This window comes from Cornus florida, unplaced genomic scaffold (assembly GCF_030987335.1).
Source record: "Cornus florida cultivar Cherokee Brave unplaced genomic scaffold, ASM3098733v1 CherokeeBrave_3.0.0_Hap2_Chr09, whole genome shotgun sequence".
Lineage (NCBI taxonomy): Eukaryota > Viridiplantae > Streptophyta > Magnoliopsida > Cornales > Cornaceae > Cornus > Cornus florida.
Window position 1 is genome coordinate 40312187 of NW_026775579.1, and position 23801 is coordinate 40335987.

Consider the following 23801-nt stretch of genomic DNA (forward strand, 5'->3'; position numbering starts at 1 on the left):
ACGAAAAATCCTTGGGCCTCCTTTGTGGGAGGGAAGGATGGGCTTTGGGCCTCCTATCTGGCCAGTAGTGACAAAAGGAACCGTGAAGAAAGTTTTTGAATAGGGAATTCTATATTTCCTTCACCGTTTACAGATTGTAGAAGGCCTACATATACAAGAAAGGATAGCTACACTTTAGGCTATAAATAAGGAAAAAAATAAATTTACAAAGTCAAAGATTTGCAGCTGTACAAACAGCTGGAATCAGAGACTAAAATGGGAAGGAATCATTCCAATTTATTCAGGGAATAATTTTGAATAAATTGGATCCGAATCCTAGGTCAACCGCGCCTAGAATCCCAGATTTTATGGTGATCTGTTTTTCCACAAGATCATCAAAGCCTTGGCCCAAAATCTGTCTGGCCTAAACTATTACGAAAGCTTCTATTCGCATGTTCGGAAGAGGCTTGGATAGCATGCAGTCCAAACGAGAGCACCCCTTCCCTAAAGGGTATAAGAACATTTGAGCCACTATGACGCCCATAAGGCCCAGCCCAAGAGGAAGAGGCAAAAAATCCATGTCTCACCCCTTCGCTTAAGTGGTCACATGCCATCAATTTGAAATTAAAAACAATCAGGTTGCTTATCCCTGATCTTATCAAAGGAAACGTAATCCACGGGAGCCATTGCCAACCATGTGTCCCCTCTCCTTCTCCACAGGAGCCACGCACTAACCGCATGTGGTGACCACTCCATCGTCTTCGATCGTAGCCATGGTCATTAGCTTACAACTTTAAACCATCCCTCCACGTATGAAACTCCTCAACGCTTTTCAAACCCATCGACTGCATGATCCACTAATCCATTTCTTTCAACAGATGGGAATTATCACCTCCCTCCAAACTCTCCGTCGTTGGCACCAATTCAGAATAAGGTTCCTCCCACACAGCCACTTTATAACATAGCCTTTCATCATGGACGAAGACCACCGGCGGGCACTCAAATCCATCTCTAACCAGAATGCGAACAATCTTGGCATCCTGCATCTCATCAGCTTCCACCCATACAAAACCGCCACAAAGATCCCCAACCGTCAAAAAAAGAGCTGTGACACCATAGATGCAAAGGAAGACCATACACCATCAACCTTTTCAAGCCTTTCTCCCTCAGCATCTCCGAGCAGCCCACCTTGAAATACCAAGCATCCACTCGTAACGTAGCGCCACCCCAATCAGGACACCCTTTCCTCAGCACTCATCTGGCCTCTGCTTGAGAAGGAAGCCGAAAGAGGAGAGAGTCTGGAAGTGGTGACACTCCGACCCCACATGAGATATTCCATGCCCAGCCAGCCCATTCAGTTATCTGACCACAATTATCAACTTCTTTGTAAACAAACCCATCAAACACGCCTCCAGCGCCTCCCTTCATCTCCTACAGATGCGTCGTCTAGATAAATCGAAGGACCTTTGAATGGATTTGCAGCCTGAACAGTGCCGCCCTAATTGATTCGAGGAAACCTAGCAATCTCCAAAAAGGATTTCGAAACCATACCCAGAAGAAAGAAAAAAGATGCTCTGTGCCCTTCCTATTATGTTACGTGAGAGAACTAATTTCATGTTGAATGAAATCAGACCTTAATGCCTGACTTGACAATAAACTACGAGGGCCAATCAATGCGATACATTTTCCAACAGAAAGTTAAACTAGAACTCCACCAAAGCAATTTTTAAGAATACAAATAAACTTAATGAAATACAAAGATAATTGTTAGGCGCTGAATGTTACACATTTTAGCCCCTTAACTTGCATGTCTTATTCAGTTTGTAGTAGTTTATTTTAGATTTTACATTGTTTTATTGTTTTTATTTATTTCAGGGCTTTAATTGTAAAATCAGTCAAGACCAGTGATTTTGAGCTTTAAAAGATGACATTCCGTGGGACCGAGCAATATTGAAGATCCAAGTCTAATTATAAAATATTGCAAAAGAAGCCACAAGTTGATGAGAATGGGAAGAAGAAGAAAAGGAAAACTCCTTCTCCAAAAAAGAAACTTTCGCCAAAGTTGGTAACTTGAACCCGTTTTAGTAATCTGGCTGTATCTCTCTCCTCGAGTGTCAAAACGGCTAAATTCTCGCATGGGTTGAAAGGAAATTCGAAGAGCTACAATTTTGTATTTCACGAGGATTCCCTAAAACAGCTGTTTACCTTGTAAAAATTGGCCTAGAAGTCTGTACGAATTTTGGAGTCCTTATTTGCCAGAATTTCTATGTATGTCTCCTATATGAAAAAGGGAACTTTAGGGCTGATCTTTTATTATTTAAAGGGGGTCCTCTACAACATTGAAGGATCATATAGAGGAGCTTGAGGCTGAGATCAGAGAGGAGCAGAAGAAAGAAGAGATCGATCCATGGCGGTGAAGATGTTTTCCTCAACCATGAAGAATTCCACTCCAATCATGCTTGGCTAAACGCTTTGCTAGGGTTGTGATGTAGCCCTAGCTTAGCACCCTGGTTTGATTGTATTTAATTATTGGAGAATAATTTTTATCATGCATGATTATGTAATCTATAGGGTTTTTGATTGAATTTTTAATAAGAATTGGTTTTAAAGTTTTAATTCAATTACAAATATTTTTCTATCTTGTCTTAGATATTTTAATCTTGTGATTGAACATAACTCATTCGCTTCTTGTAGTTGTGAATGAGATGATTACACAGTGGTATTTCTCTGAATATAATGTTAGAGATTTAATGGATTATGCCTAGAAAAGATAGATCATGTTACACCCTAGAGTAAAGTAGATAGGTAGATGGTTTATACCAATCGAAGATAGGTATTATATTATTATATTATTTTCTAGCTGAATTAATATGCGCTTGTAGCCATAATTAATTCCTTGTGCATGTTATATGATATATCTCCAATAAATTGATGCAATTGACTGGTGGTGCGACGTTAGTAGTGAAATCATACCCCTAGTCCTCTCTTTCTATTTTCTACATCATATTTGATCATCGTTCTTTAGTTTATTTTATTTTTCTACTTAGTTAATTTAGAATTAATCATCACAATTCGATTATCCTACTTTCAAGTTAATTTTGGAATTTAAGAAATCTGTTGACAAACTTAATTTACACAAGTCCCTTGGGTACGACACCCTTACAAGTAAACCCTATCTGCAAATATTCGTGCACTTGCGAGTGGTACATATAAATCTCACAACAATAATCTCAAACAGACTTGTTTTCATGACCTATTGACTCCTTTGAATGGAACATATAATAAACATTTCATTTGACAGTAAACTATAAATGATGACTAATAATTTGGTAGATTGTGCAACAAATGACAAAATGAAAACTCAAACAAAGTTCACACACATGCAAACAAAAGAAGAGTAATAAAATAGAGCAAGGATGAACAGATGCCAGTTTCAGCTGGGTAAGCTGCTGTCCAGTAGAAGGTGAAAGGAGTTCTATAACTATAACTCTCAATCCGATATAAAAACAAAGAAATGAAGAATAAGAGTATCTCAAGGTAAATAATTCACAATAATAAATTCTGTATTGGTAAATGCCAACCCACTCACTCTCCCTTGCTTCTAAACAAAATGTCGGAACCATGATTGTTGTGTTCAATGACTAAAGACTTCTACCTGACCTAAAACTGCATGTTTTTGTCACCAGCGAATCTAGAGAAGAACTTGCAATTCTAAAAAATGGATATAGATTCTTACCAGGCACAGGAATCCTTCTATTGAGAAAATTTGCCCTTCCCTTTTTTGGAAAATTTTCTTTCTGGGGAACATCACATATAAATTCATCAACCATTTCCCTTTGACCACTATGAGAGGAGTGCTCCCCAGAATTACTGCAACAACCCATGGGAGATCTCATATTAGAGAAACAAAACTAATATCACATGAAAACAGCAAAAAAGTGATCATTTCTCAATAAAGAAACAATTTTGTTGTTTAAGTCCTACATATACTTTGCAAAATAATATTATTTAGTCACTTTGGGGGTCAATCGCTAAATAAAATTTCCCTCTGTATCATGTTTGTCACCCAAAGCACCTTACCATTTAAGAAAATTAAGGATGGCTCAATATACAAATATACAGCGCCCTGCAGGATTACTCACTGCAAAATATCATTTCCATGGTAATTATCAAGTACGTAACATCATATGTTGCATTGTCAACTAGGAAAAAAATAAATAAATAAAAATAAAATGTTGCATTGTCACAAGGTATAAATGCTACTCTTGATATTTTAAATTGTGAAAAACCAAAATTGGCGAGACATCTAGCTAAATGGTTAGAAGCAGTTATTTACGATATCCCAAAGCATACAACCTCATTCTTCAAGACCCCAGCCCCAGGAAAGCACTGAAGACGATTCATAAAAGCAAGATTCCCCAGGCACTCACTTCTTGACGTGATTTACAAGTGCAAGATGCACATTTTAAGACACTCCGAGAGTTCTTGTGTCAGAAATGAGTACCTCCTTTAATTGCATTCAACTAACTTGGTAAAACCTTTACGGTGTCATTTTCCATCGAGTGTAATGCATACATACTGTTTAACCAGATTCAAAGTTGTAAGTAATCCAGTGAAGCATCCCCACCACTCTTGAGAACACCACAAAGAGCATTAACAAAAAGTAGTGAGCCTGTCACAATAGTGAGCAAGGATTTTTATTTTTATTTTGTGTGTGCGTGTGGGGGGGGGGGGGGGGGGGGGGGGGGGGGGGGGGGGGGTTGGACCTTTGGTACTTTTTCCATTTTATTTCAGTGAGTTTATGAGAAGCGTAACTTGTTAGAAAATTTGTGTGAATAAAACTTGCCTGCAACTAGTTCCTTTAACGTATTTTCTGTTGGGAAATTGCATAACAGACTTTGGTTGTCCATGTATATCACGTTAGACCAGCAACGTGAACGTGACTTTGGTTGTCCATGTATATCACATTAGACCAGCAACATGAATATCGATTACATACAGAGTCACGTACGTTAATATATCACACTTGTAGGCTAAAAGACATGTCTATTTGTATATGGCCGTTGTAAGGCTGAAACAATGCAACCTTTGGAACCATTGCATTTAATGGCTATTCAGGCCTTACAACTGGAACACTGCAATCTTTGGAACCAGTGCGTTGGACTGTTGGTGACTGTTGAAGGATAAACCGTTACATGAAGATTAGGTGCAACATAGTAGTTAGAGCCAAATGGGTGTGACCCATGATCGTTCACTGCAATGGTTGTACCTCATAGACTGAACCAATGTGACTAACGACTGTTCAGGTTGACATGAAGAGTCAGCAAGCCCTCTATAAATTACCCATGATCCCCAATTGGAAATTCACTCCTAGAAACACTATGAATTTCTCTCCTCTCTCCCAACAACACTTGAACTCAGGTGGGTTCAAGCCAAGGGTTATGTGGTCTCAACCACATAGACCCAAATCCAATTGTTCTAGCCATATGGTCAATTGGTCCTAGCCAAGAGGCTAGGATGAAGCCATTTCATTATTTCACTAGTAGAGGTGCATTTCTAAGTGAATTAAGAGAGAGTATTACACAGAGCAGGTTCGTTGGATCCTTTGGTTTGGAGTGCTACTACTGGTGGATGAAAGACCGTTATATCCTAGGAGACAAGCGCCATGCAAACCGTTCAGCACCATCTGGGGCGTGATTGTCTTAAGGACATAGTATCAAATACTAGCCTCAGTCTAGGTTCTTTATTTAATTAATTTATTTAATTGCTTTGATTTGCATGCTTAATTAAATATTCTTAGTGAAATATTTAATTAATTAATTATTAGCATATTATTAAATATCTAACAAGTATATTAGTATAAGGTTTGTAATATCTTAAATGTCACATAAAACATATATTTTCCAACATAATTTTCCCTCTCCCATTAAAATACTCAAAGAAACAATTTAGATGTAAGAGTATCTGCATAATTTGCAAATGATATACCTATAACTGTTTCAATTTCCATTTTCTGGTAGCTTACTGTAAGATTTATTTACTACTGTTAACAAACTTATTCTTTCTTTCTTAAGATACATTTTATCAGGTGCCAATTTTACATTTTTACCAAAATCACATCAAATATCAGGATATGCATTAATTTGGCAACTTTGGTACAGTATTGGAATTTTTCCTCCAAGTCAAAGAGAGGAAAGGATTTCAGCCCGATAATTGGTGATCAATAAAAAGCATGCCCAGACTCATAAAAGCTAAAAAGGGCAAGAAGACTATGGGCAACTTTTTCCTAGTATGTCAGATATGACATGAGAACATTTATACATGAATGGACATGCTCTTAGATGTGAGCAAAATTCAAGGCCATAAATCAGCCTTATAAAAGTATTAACAATAGAGTGCTAAGAATGTGATGCGATTAAAGAAACAAATTCATAAATTGTATGAGTGCGTTTTGGAACTTGTGTAACCAAGTTTTGGGTTGAATCATGTCTTATTTTATATGTACTTCAACAGTATGCCTCAGCTCACCTCACTTAAGACTTGTACTTTTTAGGAGTCAATTGTAATTTTTGATGTTTTTAACAAATGTTGGACATTAGCCATAATACTGATCCATGGGTCATATATTGAATCTAGTTATGCCATTCGGTCCTCACAACTTGTCTTTGGTATCATCATCATCATCATTCTTGCTTGCTTTTATCCCATATGATGGGGTAGCCACATAAATTCTCTTTCTCCATCTTTTCTATTACATGTCATTTCTCCTTTTATATTTAATTCTTTAAAATCATTTCTAATAACTCCATCCCATGTTAGGTTTGGTCAATCTCTAGGTTTGGTCAATCTCTATCTCTTACCTTACAAGCTATCTCAGAAATGAACAGCCTGAATAGTTAAAGCAAAATTCCCTATTTTGGAGCTCTAGTCTTTATCAAAGTAGGAAAAGTCTACTGGCTAATAATCATATTGTTGGAAATCATATCTATAAGTTGACTCAATGATTGTGGCAGATTTATTGGGTCTTCATTATAGGCTAATGTTTAGGGATTTTATTTTTATTCTAATTTGATTTTATTCTCTTTATTTTGATTTGATCTTATTCTCTTTTCTATATTTGTAATTTTCCTCTTATATATAATGATAGTCAGGCTCTCAAATTGAGTACGCCAATTTTACGAAGTTACTTTTTCGTATCAGAGCCTCAAACCTTTGCATCCCCCCTCTCTCCTTTCACCGCCTCTTTTGATCTCTCTCTCTATCTCGTCACAGCCATTTCCCTATTTCTTTTTCCCTTTTTTTCACAGACCCTCTCTCTTCTTCAGACCGTTGTTGCGATAGTCCTAGGGGGAGCCAATCTCCTCTGGGTTCGACCCCTGTAGGGGTATTCCCTTAGTCTTTTTCATGCACTAAGGGTCAGAAGACGTGTTTGTAACTTTTTAGGATTGCCGGGATATTCGGCAGCATTTTCGGATCAGACCACCGTGTCTCTGGCTTCTTGGTTTGATCAAAAGCAAGTTTATTCCTCCTTTATTTGAAATTATTGGTGATCTGTTGAATTGTTCTATTTAATATTATGGCTGAATCAAGTAATAATAAAGAAACTCTCTTTTTGGCGCAACACACACCGGCTCAACGAGTTACTAGTGTGCTATTGAATGGCCGTAATTTTGCATCTTGGGCTCGTTCCCTCCGCCTCTATGTTGGTGGAAAAGGCAAATCAGGGTGAATTTTGGGTACTGAAAAGATGCCAGATATTAAAGATCCTAAATATGCTCAGTGGGATATGGACAATTGCACCATTTTAGGATGAATGTTTAATTCTATGGAGAAACACATTTATAGTATATTCATGTTTTATGACTCTGTTAATGACTTGTGGATTACTTTGAATCAAATGTATGCTCATTCTAGGAATGATGCTCGTATTTTTGAATTATATCAAGATATTGCTAAGGCCTCACAGGAAAGCCTCACAGGAAGGCCTGAATTTGTCTGTAGCTGATTACTTTGGGTATTTGAGATCTCGTTGGGAAGAACTAGCTCAATATGAGCCTCTTAGTGAATTTCCTTCCGAGGCAACCTCTCTTCTTGTCAAACGTCTTGATCATTAGCATACCTATCAGTTTTTTATGGGATTACGCCCAGAATTTGAACCACTAAAGTCTCAGATCTTGAATGCATACCAATGCCATTCCTATTGGAAGCCTTTGCTACTGTTGATGGTGAAGCACGCAGGCACCATTTAATTCAACCCTCACTTGTTCCTCTACCAGTGTTTGAGCCTGCTAGGGATAGTATGGCTTTTGCAGCCAACTTTGGATCACGTGCTTCTGGAGGTCAGATTATTTGTCACCATTGTGGAGGGGTTGGACATGTTAAGGCTCGTTGCTTCAAACTTCATCCTGAACTGAAGCAGAAATTTTCTAGGAACCGTTTATCTAGAACTGGTTCTTCTCGTACTGCGGCAGCTGCAGGGACTCCTGTTACTACTGGTGAATCTACCGTATTTCCTGGACTGAGCTAGCTTTAGTCTCAAATTGGGCAGATCCAGGACCAGCTCGGCTCCCTTGCTTCTAGAGTTGGTTCTCCTTCAGCTGCTCCCACTGCCACTATTGTTACAGGTACTCCTACTGCATTTCATGTTAAGGCCAAGCAACCCACTTGGGTTCTGGATTCTGGGGCCAATGATCACATTACTGGTGAGTTATCAATTTTTTCTTCCAATGTCATACCTGTTACCTAATCTGTGTATCTTGTGGATGGCTCTACATCTTACATTCACAGTAAGGGTGATGTTTGTCTGTCTCCTGATATTACTCTTTCATTTGTCCTTCATGTACCTAAATTTGCCTTTAACCTTTTATCTGTTAGCTGGCTTGCAAAAAACCTCCAATGTGCAGTTATATTCTTACCAGATCAATGTTTTTTGCAGGACCTTTGTTCGAAGAGGATTTTTGACAGGGGTTATGAGCGTGATGGGCTTTACTACTTTGGGGAACCACTAGGAATGAGTCTTCAAGCTTCTGTCCTACCTACTTCTAGTGTTTATGATGTTTCTTTTCGCACTTTTAGTCTGTGGCATGCACGTTTGGGGCATGTAAACTTTTAGTATCTTTGTCTATTGTTTCCTTCGTTAAATAAAGCATGTAAGGACCATAAGTTTCAATGTGAAGTTTGTGAGCTTTCTAAACATACTAGAACTAGCTATATTTCTCATATGAGTCGTGCTCCTAGTATGTTTGATCTAATTCATTCTGATGTCTGGGGCCTTCCCTAGTTACTGCTTTTTCTGGACATGATATTATGTGACATTTATTGATGATTATTCTCGTTGTACTTGGGTTTATTTATTGAAAAAGATATTTGATGTGTTTCTTTTATTTACCCAGTTTCTTCAAATGATCAAAACCATGGTTATCAAAATCGCGATTCTGAGTCGTAGAATCACACGATTCTACGGTTCAGAACTCAAAATCGATCCAAATCTAAGCAAAATCGCTCAATTGGTAGAATCGGGGTAGAATCGGTAGAATCGTTGGTAGAATCGCACGATTCTATGCGATTCCATCGATTCTACTTGATTTCTTGTTTGAGAACTTTTTTTGGTGGTTGGTTCCTTCTTTTGATGGATGGGATACAAAATAAGAAAGCATCTTGCAAAGGGACACGATTAGAAGCTCACCTAGCTATGAAGGAATGGGAAAATGGCTTCGCTGCGTCTTAACCGCCACCTAAACCATTGGACTAAGTGATGATGATATATGGGAGGCATCTTTCTTTTCTTTTTTCTGGTTGCCGACAAGCATGTGGTAGTTTCCATCGCTGTTGTCTGCCTCCTCTCATCTGTTCTTTTGGTGAAATATTCCATCGTTGTTGGCTGCTGCCTCCCTCTCAGGCTCTCACCTATTCTTTTGGTGGAGGATTGCTAGGGTTGCTAGGCCTCACAATAAGTGGGCTTAAGGTTGTGGCTCATGTTACCTGGTTGTTTGGATTTCTTTGGCTTTGGGCCAGCTTTGGCCCATGCTGAACAATGTAATTATTGTTTTTCTTTATATAAAATTTGCTTAACATTCCAAAATTAAAAAAAGAAAAAGAAAAGTCACTCTTAAAGATTTATCTTGCACGGCATCATTATCCTCCTCTAGAACTGATTTGTATATTTTTTTGGGGGCCTTTGGAAAGTTTGCTTCAGCCCAAGCTGTAGCTCATGTACATTATCAATGTCTAGAATATTTCAGGGAAAAAAGCCACTGATTTGTATTTTTTTTGGGGCCTTTGGGCCAGTTTGCTTCAACCGAAACGGTAGCTTATATACATATATGTCTTTATTATTTATAAAACTTTTATAACCTTCCACCAAAAAAAATGCCCATCACACTTTGGTTGGAATTATTTTTCCATTCTGATTTTTATTTTATATTATATTCAAACTTTAGAATTATTATTATTATTATTATTATTATTATTGGTATTTAGGCCTTATTATGGCTATATTTTACACATATTATTGTTTAAGTAACTAATTTTAATTATTTTTTTTACATTTTGGTAGAATCTTACGATTTACGATCCAATTCTACGATTCCGATTCTACGGAGTCCAAAACGATTTTACTTAAAATCCCGATTTTAACAACCTTGATCAAAACCCAGTATAACACTGTTGTCCGTCATATTCGTTCTGATAATGGACATGAATATGTTTCAAATGAGTTCCGGACTGAACTTAATAAAAAGGGGATTTTACATCAACTCACTTGCCCCTACACTCCTAAGCAAAATGGCGTAGCTGAACGCAAAAGCCATCATCTTATGTCTGTGGTTCGATGTCTTTTGAGTGGTATGCATGTGCCTAAATTCTATTGGCACATGGCTGTTCTTACTGCTGCTTTTCTCATTAATCGTACTCCCAGTCGAGTTTTAGGTGGTAAGGCCCCACTTCAGATTCTCCAGCCTGATTATACATTGTTTCACTTTCTGCCTCGTGTTTTCGGCTGTACTTGTTTTGTTCATAACCGTAGTCCTTCTCGTCATAAACTTGATGATAAATCAATTAGGTGTATTTTCTTGGGGTATTCTGCTATGTCAAAGGGCTATCGTTGTTATGATCCTGTGGCCAAACATATGTATCATTCTTTTGATGTTACATTTCATGAAACTGTTCATTTTTATAGTACTAATTCTGTGGTACAGGATTCTCTCTCTTGTGGTCTGGAGAAGGAGATTTCTCCTATTGCCCATCCTGTTCCTCTCTTTGAAAATCACACTGTCCCGGAATCTCCTTCTTCATCCATGCAGGGTTCCCCTCCACCTTTGCAGGTCTACTCTTGTCGCCATCGCACTCAACCTCCCCTGCCAGAATCAGGTCCAGGTAACTCTCCTTCTCCTATGGCTCCTACCATTCCTGAGCATACCTCCCATTATCTTACCCGTGATTGTCACCCTCCTAATTGGTATGGTTTCTCTAGTAGCACTAATCACCCTATTTCCCAGTATGTCTCTTATGATGGTCTTTCAGGTGCATATAAATCCTTCCTGGGCAAGATTGGGACCGTTTCTATTCCTCGATCAGTGTCAGAGGCCCTCCAGGATCCCAATTGGGTGTCTGCAATGACAACAAAAATGGATGCTTTACAACATAATAATACATGGGAACTTGATGCTTTACCTGCTGGGGAGAAAACGGTTGGCTGCAAATGGGTCTTTAATGTGAAGTACTAAGCCGATGGTTCTATTGATCGGTATAAGGCTCGGTTGGTGGCAAAAGGCTTTACTCAGATTCCGGGTAAAGACTTTGGTACTACCTTTGCTCCTGTGGCAAAGTTGACGTCTGTACGTTTCTTATCGCCTTGTCCGCGGCCCATTCTTGGCCTCTGCATCAGTTAGATGTCAAGAATGCATTTCTTAATGGAGGACTTACTTGAGACTATATATATGGATCCACCCCCTGGATTTCGGGCTGAGGGGGAGTACGCTGGGAAAGTCTGTTGGCTACGGAAGTCTCTTTATGGTCTGAAGCAATCTCCTAGAGCTTGGTTTAGTCGTTTCAGCGATGTTGTTCTATCCATGGGCTTTGTGCGCTGCCACTCAGACCATACTTGCTTTATTCGATGTCGCTATGATGGTCGCTGCATTATGTTATTGGTATATGTGCATGATATCATTATCACAGGTGATGATGCTTCAGGGATTGCTCAGGCGAAACTTCATCTTCAAAAGTCCTTTGATGTGAAGGACTTAGGTCCTCTTCGATATTTTCTTGGAATTGAGGTTGCTAGATCCCGTCATGGAATTACTTTATCTCAAAGGAAATATGTTTTGGATCTTCTTCAAGATACTGGCATGCTTGGGGGTTGACCCGCTTCCACTCCTATGGACTCCAATCTCAAACTCTCTGTTGAGTCAGGGGAATTACTTCCAGATCCATCAGTGTATCAACGTTTAGTAAGTCGTCTTATCTACTTGACTTACAAGGCCCGATTTGACATTTGCTGTTCGTGTGGTTAGTCAATTCATGCATGCCCCTTGCTCAGCTCGTATGGATGCAGACTACCATATTTTGAGGTATCTTAAGTCATGCCCTGGTCTAGGTCTATTCTATGCCTTACCAAATCAGTCTGGACTCTCATGCTTTACTGATGCAGACTATGCTGGTTGTAAGACAGATAGACGTTTTACCTCTGCCTTCTGTACTTTCTATGGTAATCATCTCATATTATGGAAGAGTAAGAAGCAAGCTGTTGTCTCCAGATCCTCTGCTGAAGCTAAATACCGAGCTATGACTCAAGGTACTTGTGAGCTCCTTTGGCTTCAATCAATTTTGGGAGAGTTGGGTCTTGTAGAGAAAGGTTCTTCAAGGCTGTTTTGTGACAATAAATCAACCATTATGCTTGCTTCCGATTCTGTTTTGCATGAAAGGTCGAAACATATTGAGGTAGACATTCACTTTATTCGAGAGAAGGTTCGATCAGGTATCATTAATTTTATTTTTGTTCCCTCTTCAAAACAGACTGCAGATGTGTTCACAAAATCTGTTAGGCCTTCTCTTCTCCAGTCTTCCATAGTCGAGCTGGGCTTGGTCAACATATTTGCTCCAGCTTGAAGGGGAGTGTTGGAAATCATATCTATAAGTTGACTCAATGATTGTGGCAGATTTATTGAGTCTTCATTATAGGTTAATGTTTAGGGATTTTATTTTATTTTGATTTGATTTTATTCTCTTTATTCTGATTTGATTTTATTCTCTTTTCCATATTTGTAATTTTCCTCTTGTATATAATGATAGTCAGGCACTCAAATTGAGTACGCCAATTTTACCAAGTTACTTTTCATATATATAATCTTTTAATTGAACGGATTTGAGTTTTAAAGAACTAAATATTGTTATGATGTGCAATATAATTTAGGGGTAAAGCCTAGGCAATTCTAGATAAAATTCATAAAAGATTCTTGCTCCTTCATTTGAAATGTCAATGAACAGGTATCACGTACATACCAAGGATTATATATTTACCAAGATTTCTACAAAAAAATGCCTGACAACTGTTCAAATAGGAGAAAATTAAAGATAATAACAACTCACCAGTACAGTGAACAGATAGCATTTGAATCCTGCATCAATATTACATCCATGTTAGCAACAGACTATAAAAATGAAATGCCATAGGATCAACCAATTTTTTTCCTTTAAGAATTGGCCATTCAGGGAAATGAAACATAAAAAATAAAAAGAACATTGTGAAATTGGATTCTAGATCACAAGAAAGGAAATTATTCTCCTCTTTTGGTTACTTTTTAGATAATTGTGTAAACTAATAGTAGAAAAAAGGTATTTTCCGAATTAACATCTGCATGATTTAGTTTGTTTAACTTTTACAGAAAATATGATGAATATATTACAAAAATGGGCAACCATGTTCTGGTTTGCCATGGCAAGTCAAGACTTGAGACAGACCTAACATTTGGTAATTCACAAAGTGGTTGCTCTAAGATGTGATGAAATTTGAAACACACAAATTTAAGGGCATTCTAGGTTATTGTGGAAAGAGCAATATGTATAGTTCACTTCATGAATGGGAGTTATTTGGTCTTTCAATTGAGTTACTTTAAATATATATGGAAAGATTGAAAGTATCCCAGGGTATTAAAATGACCAGACATTTAAACCATCACGAAAAATGCATGTGTGAATTTTTTTTCAACTTGCTTAGTTTTTTTTTTTTTTTTTTTTTTTTTTTTGATAAGTAAGATTGTACTCATCAAATGGGGAATGCAGCCCAATGAAACAAAAGAAGTGCCAAATAGGGTCCCTAATCTCTTAGTATGTCCAATAAATCAACTATCTCCCCCATGGATTTACAACCCGTCTCGGCAACCCACTAAAAAAGAGAACTAAGAATAGAAAATTTCAGCACCCTAATAGGAGTCTCCTCACCGTCAAAGGACGTCCTATTGCGTTCTCTCCATAAGCCCCACCAAAGACACAAGGGTGCCACCCTCCAAAAGACACGGGCTTAGGAGCCCACTATACTACCTCTCCAAGCCTCAATCAAACCTATCAAAGTCTGAGGCATAACACATTTGACCCCAAAGAAAGACAAAAACAAACCCCATCTATCCCTAGTAACCGGGTTATGCAACAAAAGATTATCAATCGTCTCTTCATCCCTCTTACACACACACACACACACATATATTGTTTTTGATAAGTAAGAATATATTAGAAAGCATTCAAAAGGGGAACGCATCCCGGAAGTTATACAAGGGCTGAAGCCAAAGAAGAGGTCCTAAGGACCCAAAGAGCCAAAAATATCATCAATCTCCTCTATAGATTTACAACTTCTCCCCATCACTCAACTAAAAAGAGAACAAATAATAAGAAATTTGAAAGCCCTAGAGGAAGATTCCTCCCCGTCAAAAGAAGATCTATTCCGCTCCCTTCCAAATGCACCACCAAACATCAAAGGGGGCAGCCCTCCAAAAATCACGAGCATGGGCTCCGACTGAGTAGCCTCTCCAAGCGTCAATCAAACAAGAATAATTTTTCTCCATTGATTCATCTAGTAACACCAAATCTTCAATAATAGGAAACAACATCAATTACTCAAAGATTTTCCTCTACTGATTCCTCCATTAAATCTTTAATAATCCCGAAAAAAGTCCATCTAAAGCCATTGTTAGCATATACGATATCCACGATTTATGATTCCTTCCACTTTTGGAAGGATCCAGATGGTGCAGTTTTATATGCAGGGATTGTGGAGAAGAATCGAGTGTTTCAGTTTCTTGCAGGGTTGAACGACAAGTTTGAGTATGCTTGTGTTCATTTATTGGGCTTATCTTCATTCCCTACTCTTAAGGATGCATACTCCTATGTGTTATCAGATGAGAGCCGTCGGACTCATCCATTAAGTGTTACTTCTGTTGATCATTCTGCTATGGCAGTTCGGGTTCCCAACCTTTCAGGAACTGCACCATCCTAGTCAGTTCAGAGCTCTATCACCAATCCTCCTCTGGGACGACAATGCAGACGGTGTGACCATTGCGGAAAAATTGGTCACATCAAATCTTGTTGTTATGCTCTACATGGACGCCCACCACAACAGAAACTACAGCTTCAATCTTCTGCACATTTTGTTACACAAACAGTCTAGTTGTCAACTCCTGACAACTTTGCCTCTACATCTTCTACCACAGTTACCTTGACTCAAACTGATTTGGACAAGTTCAAACAATTCTTCAACCAAATGGAGGCATCATCTCAGCCAACCTCCATTTATGCCCACTTAGGTACTATTGCGTCGGCACATAGCATATCTACATCTTCGACACCATGGATCATTGATTCTGGTGCTTCAAACAATATAACTGGTATGTCCTCATTCTTCCAATCTTATAGTATCTGACAAAATTATAGAAATTGGTAATCGAATCAATTGATTAAAGAATTGGGAAGTTATATGTACATTAGAATAATGCTATTCTAGGAAACTAACTAATCTTGGAGATACATATCAAAAACTGATCCCTAGAAATCAAGGATTACAATAACTAAAAAATCCCTAGCTATTAACAACCTTTACACAGTTTCCTTATACAAGGAAAGAATCGTATTTTCCCACACTCCCTCTCAAACTGGTGAATGGATGTCATCCATTCCAAGCTTGCTGGTTATTCTCTGAAAAATGATACCAGGCAATCCTTTGGTAAGCACGTCTGCTAGCTATTCTCCAGTAGGAACAAAAGGAGTACAAATGAGGCCACTGTCCAACTTCTATTTAATAAAATGCCTGTCCACTTCAATGTGTTTTGTGCGGTCATGTTGCAAAGGATTGTGTGCAATATTGATGGCTGATTTATTATCATAGTAAAGCTTCATTGGACCTTCCCATCTGACTCTCAGATCTTCCAAGATTATCCTTAGCCATAGCAGTTCACATATCCCGAGTGCCATTGCTTTAAATTCGGCTTCTGCGTTGGACCTTGCAACCAAATTCTGCTTTGTGCTTCTCTAAGTAACGAGGTTACCACCTAGGAAGGTGCAATAGCCCGAGGTTGATCTTCTGTCAATCATGGATCCTGCATAATCCGCATCTGTGTAGGCTTCAAGAGTCGGTCCTTCCCCTTTCTTAAATTGAATTCCTCTTCCTGGTGTACCCTTCAAGTATTGCAGAATTCTATACATAGCTTTGAGATGTGATTCTTTGGGATTGTGCATGAATTGACTCACAACACTCACAGCATAAGCTATATCCGGCCTGGTATGTGACAAATAAATTAACTTCCCCACAAGTCTTTGATAAGCCACGTCTTCTAGAGCATCACAAAGTTTGTGGTTTGACTCCATAGGTGTCTCAACTGGCTTACATCCCAGCTTACCTATATCAGCCAATAAGTACACATATTTTTGCTGTGATATAAAAATCCCTTGCTGAGAGTGGGCTGCTTCAATACCAAGAAAGTACTTCAGTTTTCCTAGCTCTTTGATCTCGAATTCCTTCACTAACTGTTTCTTCAAGCTCTCCATTCCTTCCAAGTCATCTCCTATTACTATGATGTCATCCACATAGACCAACAATACTGTCACTCCCCCTGATGCTGAGTGCTTTACAAACAATGTATGATCACCTTGACTTTGCTTATATTCCATACTCACCATCACTTATGGTAAATCTCCCAAACCAAGCTCTTGGGGATTGTTTCAGTCCATACAAAGCTTTTTTAAGCTTACATACCATTCCTTCCTTTTCATTTGAGCCAAACCTAGGCGGAATTTCCATATAGATCTCCTCCTCGAGATTGACATGTAAGAAGGCGTTCTTGACATCAAATTGCTATAATCTCCGGCCAAAATTTGCAGCCACTGATAACAAGATTCTCACAGTATTCATCTTAGCAACTGGAGAAAAAGTCTCAAGATAATCTATGCCGTAGGTTTGTGTATACCCTTTGGCAACTAATCTTGCCTTATACCTTTCCAAAGAGCCATCTGAGTTGTATTTGGTTGTGAACACCCATTTACACCCAACCGGCTTCTTCCCTTTAGGCAGTCTCACCAAGTCCCAAGTCTTGTTTTTCTCAACTGCTTCCATCTCAACCTTCATAGCATTTTCCCAATTCTCATTTCCTAATGCATTGGATAAAGTTTGGGAATAGGGACTGTATTTAGGCTAGTAAGAAAGGCCCTGTGGCCCCTGTGGTTATGAGAAAGATTCTTATATAACATGAACAGATAAAGAGGGTGTTTGGTACAAGTTCGAATTCCTTTTCTAATTGCAATAGGTACATCATAATCATTCTGTTCAAAGGTTTCATTGGTGCTATCATTGGATTAAGTAATTACCTCGACATTACCAGGAGCAGATGTGGGTGATTAAACTTACACAGGTTGAGAGATTGGTGTTCTTTCCCTTGAGTAAATCTGCAATGGACGAGTAGAGTCTTGAGTTTGCTTCCCATGTAACACTCCTCTCAACTTGCACAGGTTAAGAGATTGGTGCTCTTTTCTTCCTTGTTTCCTATTTTCTATCTCTTTCCATTCTCAGAATTACTTCTCCTATATAGAGGAGCCTCCAACATTGTATTGTGTATGAGTTGAGAGCGTATTAAAAGTGATGTAGCCCTTTGGGCTCTTTGTGTCGTGGATGTAAGTCCTTGTGGCTAAACTATGTTATATTTGTGTGTTCTTCATATTTTAATTTCTCTCTTCAACTTTTATTTTTCTTTCAACATGGTATCAGAGCCTAATTTCTCTTCCTAAGTTCAAACCGCTATTTTAGGGTATTCCCTTAGCATCTGAAATGATGCTAAGGGTTTCTCAGTGCTATTTGTGACTTGCTTGGACTGCCGATGTGTTCAGTAGCACTGTTCTTCACCTTTGCCGTGTCTCTGGCAGTTTATATTGATTTGTTTAGGTTGCCGGTTTGTTCGGTAGCATTGTCTTCGCCTTTTCCGTGTCTCCGACAATTTTTGTTTGACTTGTTTGGGGTGCCGGTGTGTTTAGCAGCATTGTCTTTGCATTTGCCGTGTCTCCGGCAATTTTTGTTTGACTTGTTTGGGCTGCCGGTATGTTCGGTAGCATTGTTCTTCATCTTCCTCATCTCTCTTCATCATTCACACTTGCTACTACTTGTCATCTCAATGGCAAGTTGGGCATTCATGCTCCAACTCGAGGGGAAGTATTGAAGATTTAATGGAGGAATCAATGGAGGAAAATCCTCCTTGCTTCCTATTTTCTATCTCTTTCCATTCTCATAATTTCTTCTCCTATGTAGAGGAGCCTCTCTCTAGAGGAGGGACATCAGTTTGAAGTTTGGTGAGGAGAGGGGAGGGTGGTGTTCCTTAGAAGTGCGGGGCCCAGCTGAAGTTGGAGTTTGGAAATTCATTCGGATGGGCTGGGATAAGTTTTCAAAGCATATTTGTTTCAAAGTTTGAGATGGCTAGAACATTAGGTTTGGGGAGGATATTTGGTGTGGGGATCACTCTCTCGCCCGCATCAACCTGAGGCTCCCATAGGATTGTGATGGATAGGCATGCCATGGTCACTAACCGCTATCACCTTGATAGTGGAAGGATGGCATGGGATGTGCAGTTCGTATTGGTATTTCCAAGATTGGGTGGCTTCTTTTTTTTATTTTATTTTTTTGCTTGGACAACATTGTTGGGCTGGATTCTTACCATAGACACCTCGAGGAGGAGGAGGCGGACCCAAGTGAACCGGTGCTTCATGTGCAAGGTGGACGAGGTGTCGAGGAGAGAGTTGATCATCTTCTAATTCATTGTCCAATGGCTAGAAATTGTTGGACTATGCTTCTGGGCATCTTCAGAGTTTAGTGGGTTATGCCCCTATCTTCGAGAAGTGCGTTTGAGGCATGGAGGGGTGGTTTTGTGGGAGACCAGGTTCGTGTCACCTGGAGGGTTGCGTCTCTGTGCTTCTAGTGGTCTTTATGGAGAAAGAGAAATCAGAGGTCCTTCAAGGGAGTGGAAACCCCTATTAGTGTGCTTAAGTTATCTATTCTTAACACTTCATTTTTTTTTTTTTGGAATCAAGGGAGAATTCGTAAATCTATAGGGGCGATAGTGGACTTTGTGGATACTTTTGAGTATCTAGGGCCCTATTTGGCCATTGTATAGTTCTTGGGATGCACTCTCCTCTTCACCACTGTATAAAACACTTACAAAAAAAAAGTGATGCATAAGACTTGAACCCACATTTGACATTCGGTTGCTCTAATACATTATTTTGAAAATAACAAAATGCATTATGAAAAAAAAAAAAAAAAAAAAAAAGAGGACAATAACAAAAACTAGAATCAACTATAGATTGGTATAGCCAAACCAGTAGAACTTATTTCCAGACATAGTTGCAGAATAAACTGATGAAATGACTTGAGGAAGACATGACAAAGTCCCATTTCTAAATGCAGCATCAAATCACCTTGTAAGTATTGTTTTGAGAATCAAACTGGTCCACTGTGCCTGAATTGTAGCTGAGAAATTCAATAACAAACTGTCACACAAAATGACCGTAAACTGTTTCAGAATTGATTACCTTCAACTACAGATACTTACCATTTATCAATCGGAGACCATAATTGAATCTGCTGCCTGATTAACACTTTGTTCTTATTTCCAATTTCCTATACGTATCAGAAGTATTGATTACTTTAGGAAATGGGATTAGAAAGATAATGATTTCCATACACTTCTATTGCGACAACCTAGTGCATACCTTTGAACCGCAAGGATCCGAATATCTGTTTCCTATACCTTTTGAAGGTTCAGCAGTATTGTTACGTTTTGTTAGTCTGTCATTTTCTTTCAAAGAAGCAGAATTTATCAAATCTTCCTTCAAAGTTAGTGAAGGATCCGTAGTTACAGAATCACACGATGATGGAAGTTCTTTTCCTACAATTGGTTCAGAATTTCCAAACACACCCATTTCGTCCTCATCATCGATAGAAAAATCATTATGCAATCCAACTGATCGAGGAGGGCAGGGAAAGAGGGCCCGTTTTTTTCTTCCTCTAGGGTTGATCTCTTGCTTCAGAGTTTCATGTGTTTCCCTCCCATGTGCATTTGGGCTCTCACTTTGTTCACTTATCCTACTTTTTAATACATCACTATCGCTGCATAATGCCAAGTTTAATGAGTCACACTTAATGACATCTGGCTGTGAGCAGTCGTCTTGGCTTTTCTGGCCACATTTTGATTGAGTGCTAGCATGCTGGCAAATTAATATGAAGAACATAAGGATACAAATATTTGAAAAATTGTTAACATGAGTTTAGCATGTCTGTGTATCTGTGTGTATGTATCAGCAAAGGTAAGTACTAGAAACCAACCTGAGAGATGTGTGATTTGAAACTATGAACCATTCTCTCAACAATATTTTCATCAAAACCACGCTGATCAAGACAATGTAAATTAGCTTGCAAACAACAAAAAAAATGGAACATAATCCAGCATAAGAAAATTTTCAAACAATGGTTTTTTACATGCACTAAGCATTTACCAGCAAGAGAACTTACCTCTCTTTTTTCTCCAAGACTAATTCTGTAAAATGACGACGGCAGCAAAATAACACCTGGGGTATGTGATACCAAAATGCCACCATGACAGAAAACATTTAAGATGGAGATTCCAAAGCTTGCTAGAATCTGAAGTTTCTGCAATATAAGAAACCCTATTGTTGCATTAATGCAGCTATGGAATAAAGGACAAGGAAAAGATAAACCTTCTTGCAGGAGACTTAAAGTACTTACAGTAGTTCTCTGATAATCAACAGCATCCTCAGCCCTCTTAATAGCATTGAAAATACCACATAAATATGAGATCGCATCATTCACAAGGTCCAAGTCACCGTCAAGAAAAGTAGCATTGACTAATGCCTGCAAGGTGAAAACAAGTGGGCTGCAAAGAAGGAAACATGCAGCAAATGTTGTTAAAATAGACTTGATAATTAAGTTCATATTTAATAACTGCAACTTTGTCATAGAAATACATGAACCTGCAAAAGCAAGCATAAATTCCTTCATCTTGACAATTTTCAGGTGGGAAACCAGTATCGTGAGCAAGAACATGGATCAAGAAGACCACTAGGTATGCTGGATGATCTATCAATCCTCCTTGCATTGTAGAAGTCTGGTGAACTCTCGCTCCTCTACTATATTCCCTTATAAATTCTTCCATGTATTTCAGGGACTATGATAAAGAGGGTGTCAAAAAGATACACAACAAACTTCCTAAAAAGAATAACCATATAATTAATTAATTAATTGTACAGCCTTAACCAGAACGCAAAGACCTACATCATCTTGCAGATCTTTTAGGGAATCTGAGGCGGCCAATGCAAAAGCACACGCATATTTACTTGGTAAAGCATGCTTCTTCAGTAGCTTGTGTGTTTTACTGACAAACAATCTGCGTACAAATGACGAGGAGTCCTGGCATATGACAGAAGAAATGTGCATAATCAAGATCATTGCCTATGATCATTAGAAAATCACCAAAATAGACATAATTAATTCAAATAAAGGTAGAATGGGACTGACAACTGAAAAAGTTCAAGCTTGGTCTAGCAAGTGTACCAGAATAGAAGCAATGGGGTTCTACCAGCATATAAAACGGCAGAAGTTAATAAGCCATTTTATACATAACGAGAGAATTGGTTAGGAGGAACTGGTAGACATTCAACACTTCAACCCTTTATAAAATCTATCCCCTTCACTTTATTAAAACAAATATCTCTCCAAATTCTTGATTTATCTTTTCTTGAGTTGCTGGGCTTGTATTTTAAACAATGGCATTTGCCGATAATTGATACCTAACACGATATTCTACCATGATGAATATATAATAATAAACCCACATTTCACATCAGTGATTGAATTGAGTGCAACTCGCCACAGAATGACCATCACAATCTAGACTTTGGTTGCTGAACATTTCAACCCATTTTCATCCTGAAGAACACAAAATTCTACCACAATGAATATACTATTATAATACCTTCTTTTAAGACAGCAATTGATACTAGTGCACCTCAGTTAGAAAAGAAAGGCCCATTTTCTGAACTTGGAGCTTACAAAAAGTGTTAGCCTAACTGAAGCAGCATGAGGAACTTCAGTTGAGCCTGACAGGCCTTAAAGTTTTTACAACCTACTGCTACATGCACTATTAACAACAATGCATTCCCCACTCCCCCACTGTGCTGGCAAAAGCTCAAACTCTAATAAAATAACGGTGAAACAAGACATCTAAAATAATAACCAACAAGAGCCAGTCATCATTTAGCCAAATCTGAGGCTCTCTCCTCACATCCAACAACTGCCACTACTTTCTTGTGGCTGGCTCTACCAAACTTGGAACACATAAGCGTACTCCCAAAAACATCCAATAATTAGTGATTCTTAAAAATAGTAGATTATGCATATACACAAGAAACAAGATATAACATGGTTTACAATATCCCACCTACATCCGCAAATGAGACAATCTAAATAATCATCACTAAATTATCATAGAGGAGAAATATACATAACAACCCAAAAGATATCCATGGGTGATAGAGCCCTTCTTATTCCAATGTTCTCTCTTAACTCATAATTGTCAACCAAACCCTATCAGTAGAATTGTCAGGACCCATATAATTTATCACGCCTTCCCCTTACAAGTTTCAATCAGTAGCATAGCTATCTATGTCACACCCCACTCCCTGCAGGCACGTGAGATAACCACAGTTTCCAAAAGTGACCAAAACCTCAAACCTTATTTCATGAGGTGTCTGATTTTATTATTATTATTATTATTATTATTATTATTATTCTCTCTCTCTCTCTCTTCTGGCCGAGCTCCTTTAACTCTAAGGTCACTATATATGTTATACCATGTTTGTTTCTTGAGGTGGTTAAGAAGACTTTCAAAGCGAAGGTTTTCCTTAATTCTATATATATATAGTTATACTTAAAACATATGTACAGGTGTCTTGTGTGTGTGAGTTTTGTGCGTGTACAATGATAGGTGTATTTACATGAGACATGTATCACACCATTTTTTTTTCTTTGGTTAATTACACTTGTCACCTTAATGTTTAGCCACACTACACAAGTCCATATAAATACACACACACACACACACACACACACATATCATGCATACATATTTAGAAAAGGTGGCGGTTATCGACCCAGGTGTGACATTTTACGACTTATTTCAGCTAATTACAATATTAACTGTTGGAGAATAATTTTATGAGTGATTTAAGCCCTTAAATCACTCCTTGACAAATTGTTAAGTTGCTATACTTGGGCAACAAGTTGT

The 23801-nt window shown here is 38.4% G+C and overlaps 1 protein-coding gene across 2 annotated transcripts in view; it reads right to left on the reverse strand.

Annotated features, from left to right (window-relative positions):
- Window positions 1-23801, reverse strand: part of LOC132273725 (sister chromatid cohesion protein PDS5 homolog B) — a 121630-nt gene that overhangs the window by 6286 nt on the left and 91543 nt on the right. For both annotated transcript variants that reach the window (XM_059774771.1, XM_059774772.1), the window contains exons 19-28: window positions 21791-21925; window positions 21490-21683; window positions 21245-21392; window positions 21011-21148; window positions 20825-20887; window positions 20212-20706; window positions 20052-20119; window positions 19918-19969; window positions 13564-13592; window positions 3716-3849 (exon numbers count right to left, since the gene is read on the reverse strand). In XM_059774771.1, the coding sequence (XP_059630754.1) occupies window positions 3716-3849; window positions 13564-13592; window positions 19918-19969; window positions 20052-20119; window positions 20212-20706; window positions 20825-20887; window positions 21011-21148; window positions 21245-21392; window positions 21490-21683; window positions 21791-21925 (1456 nt within the window). The remainder of the gene's footprint in view (window positions 1-3715; window positions 3850-13563; window positions 13593-19917; window positions 19970-20051; window positions 20120-20211; window positions 20707-20824; window positions 20888-21010; window positions 21149-21244; window positions 21393-21489; window positions 21684-21790; window positions 21926-23801) is intronic.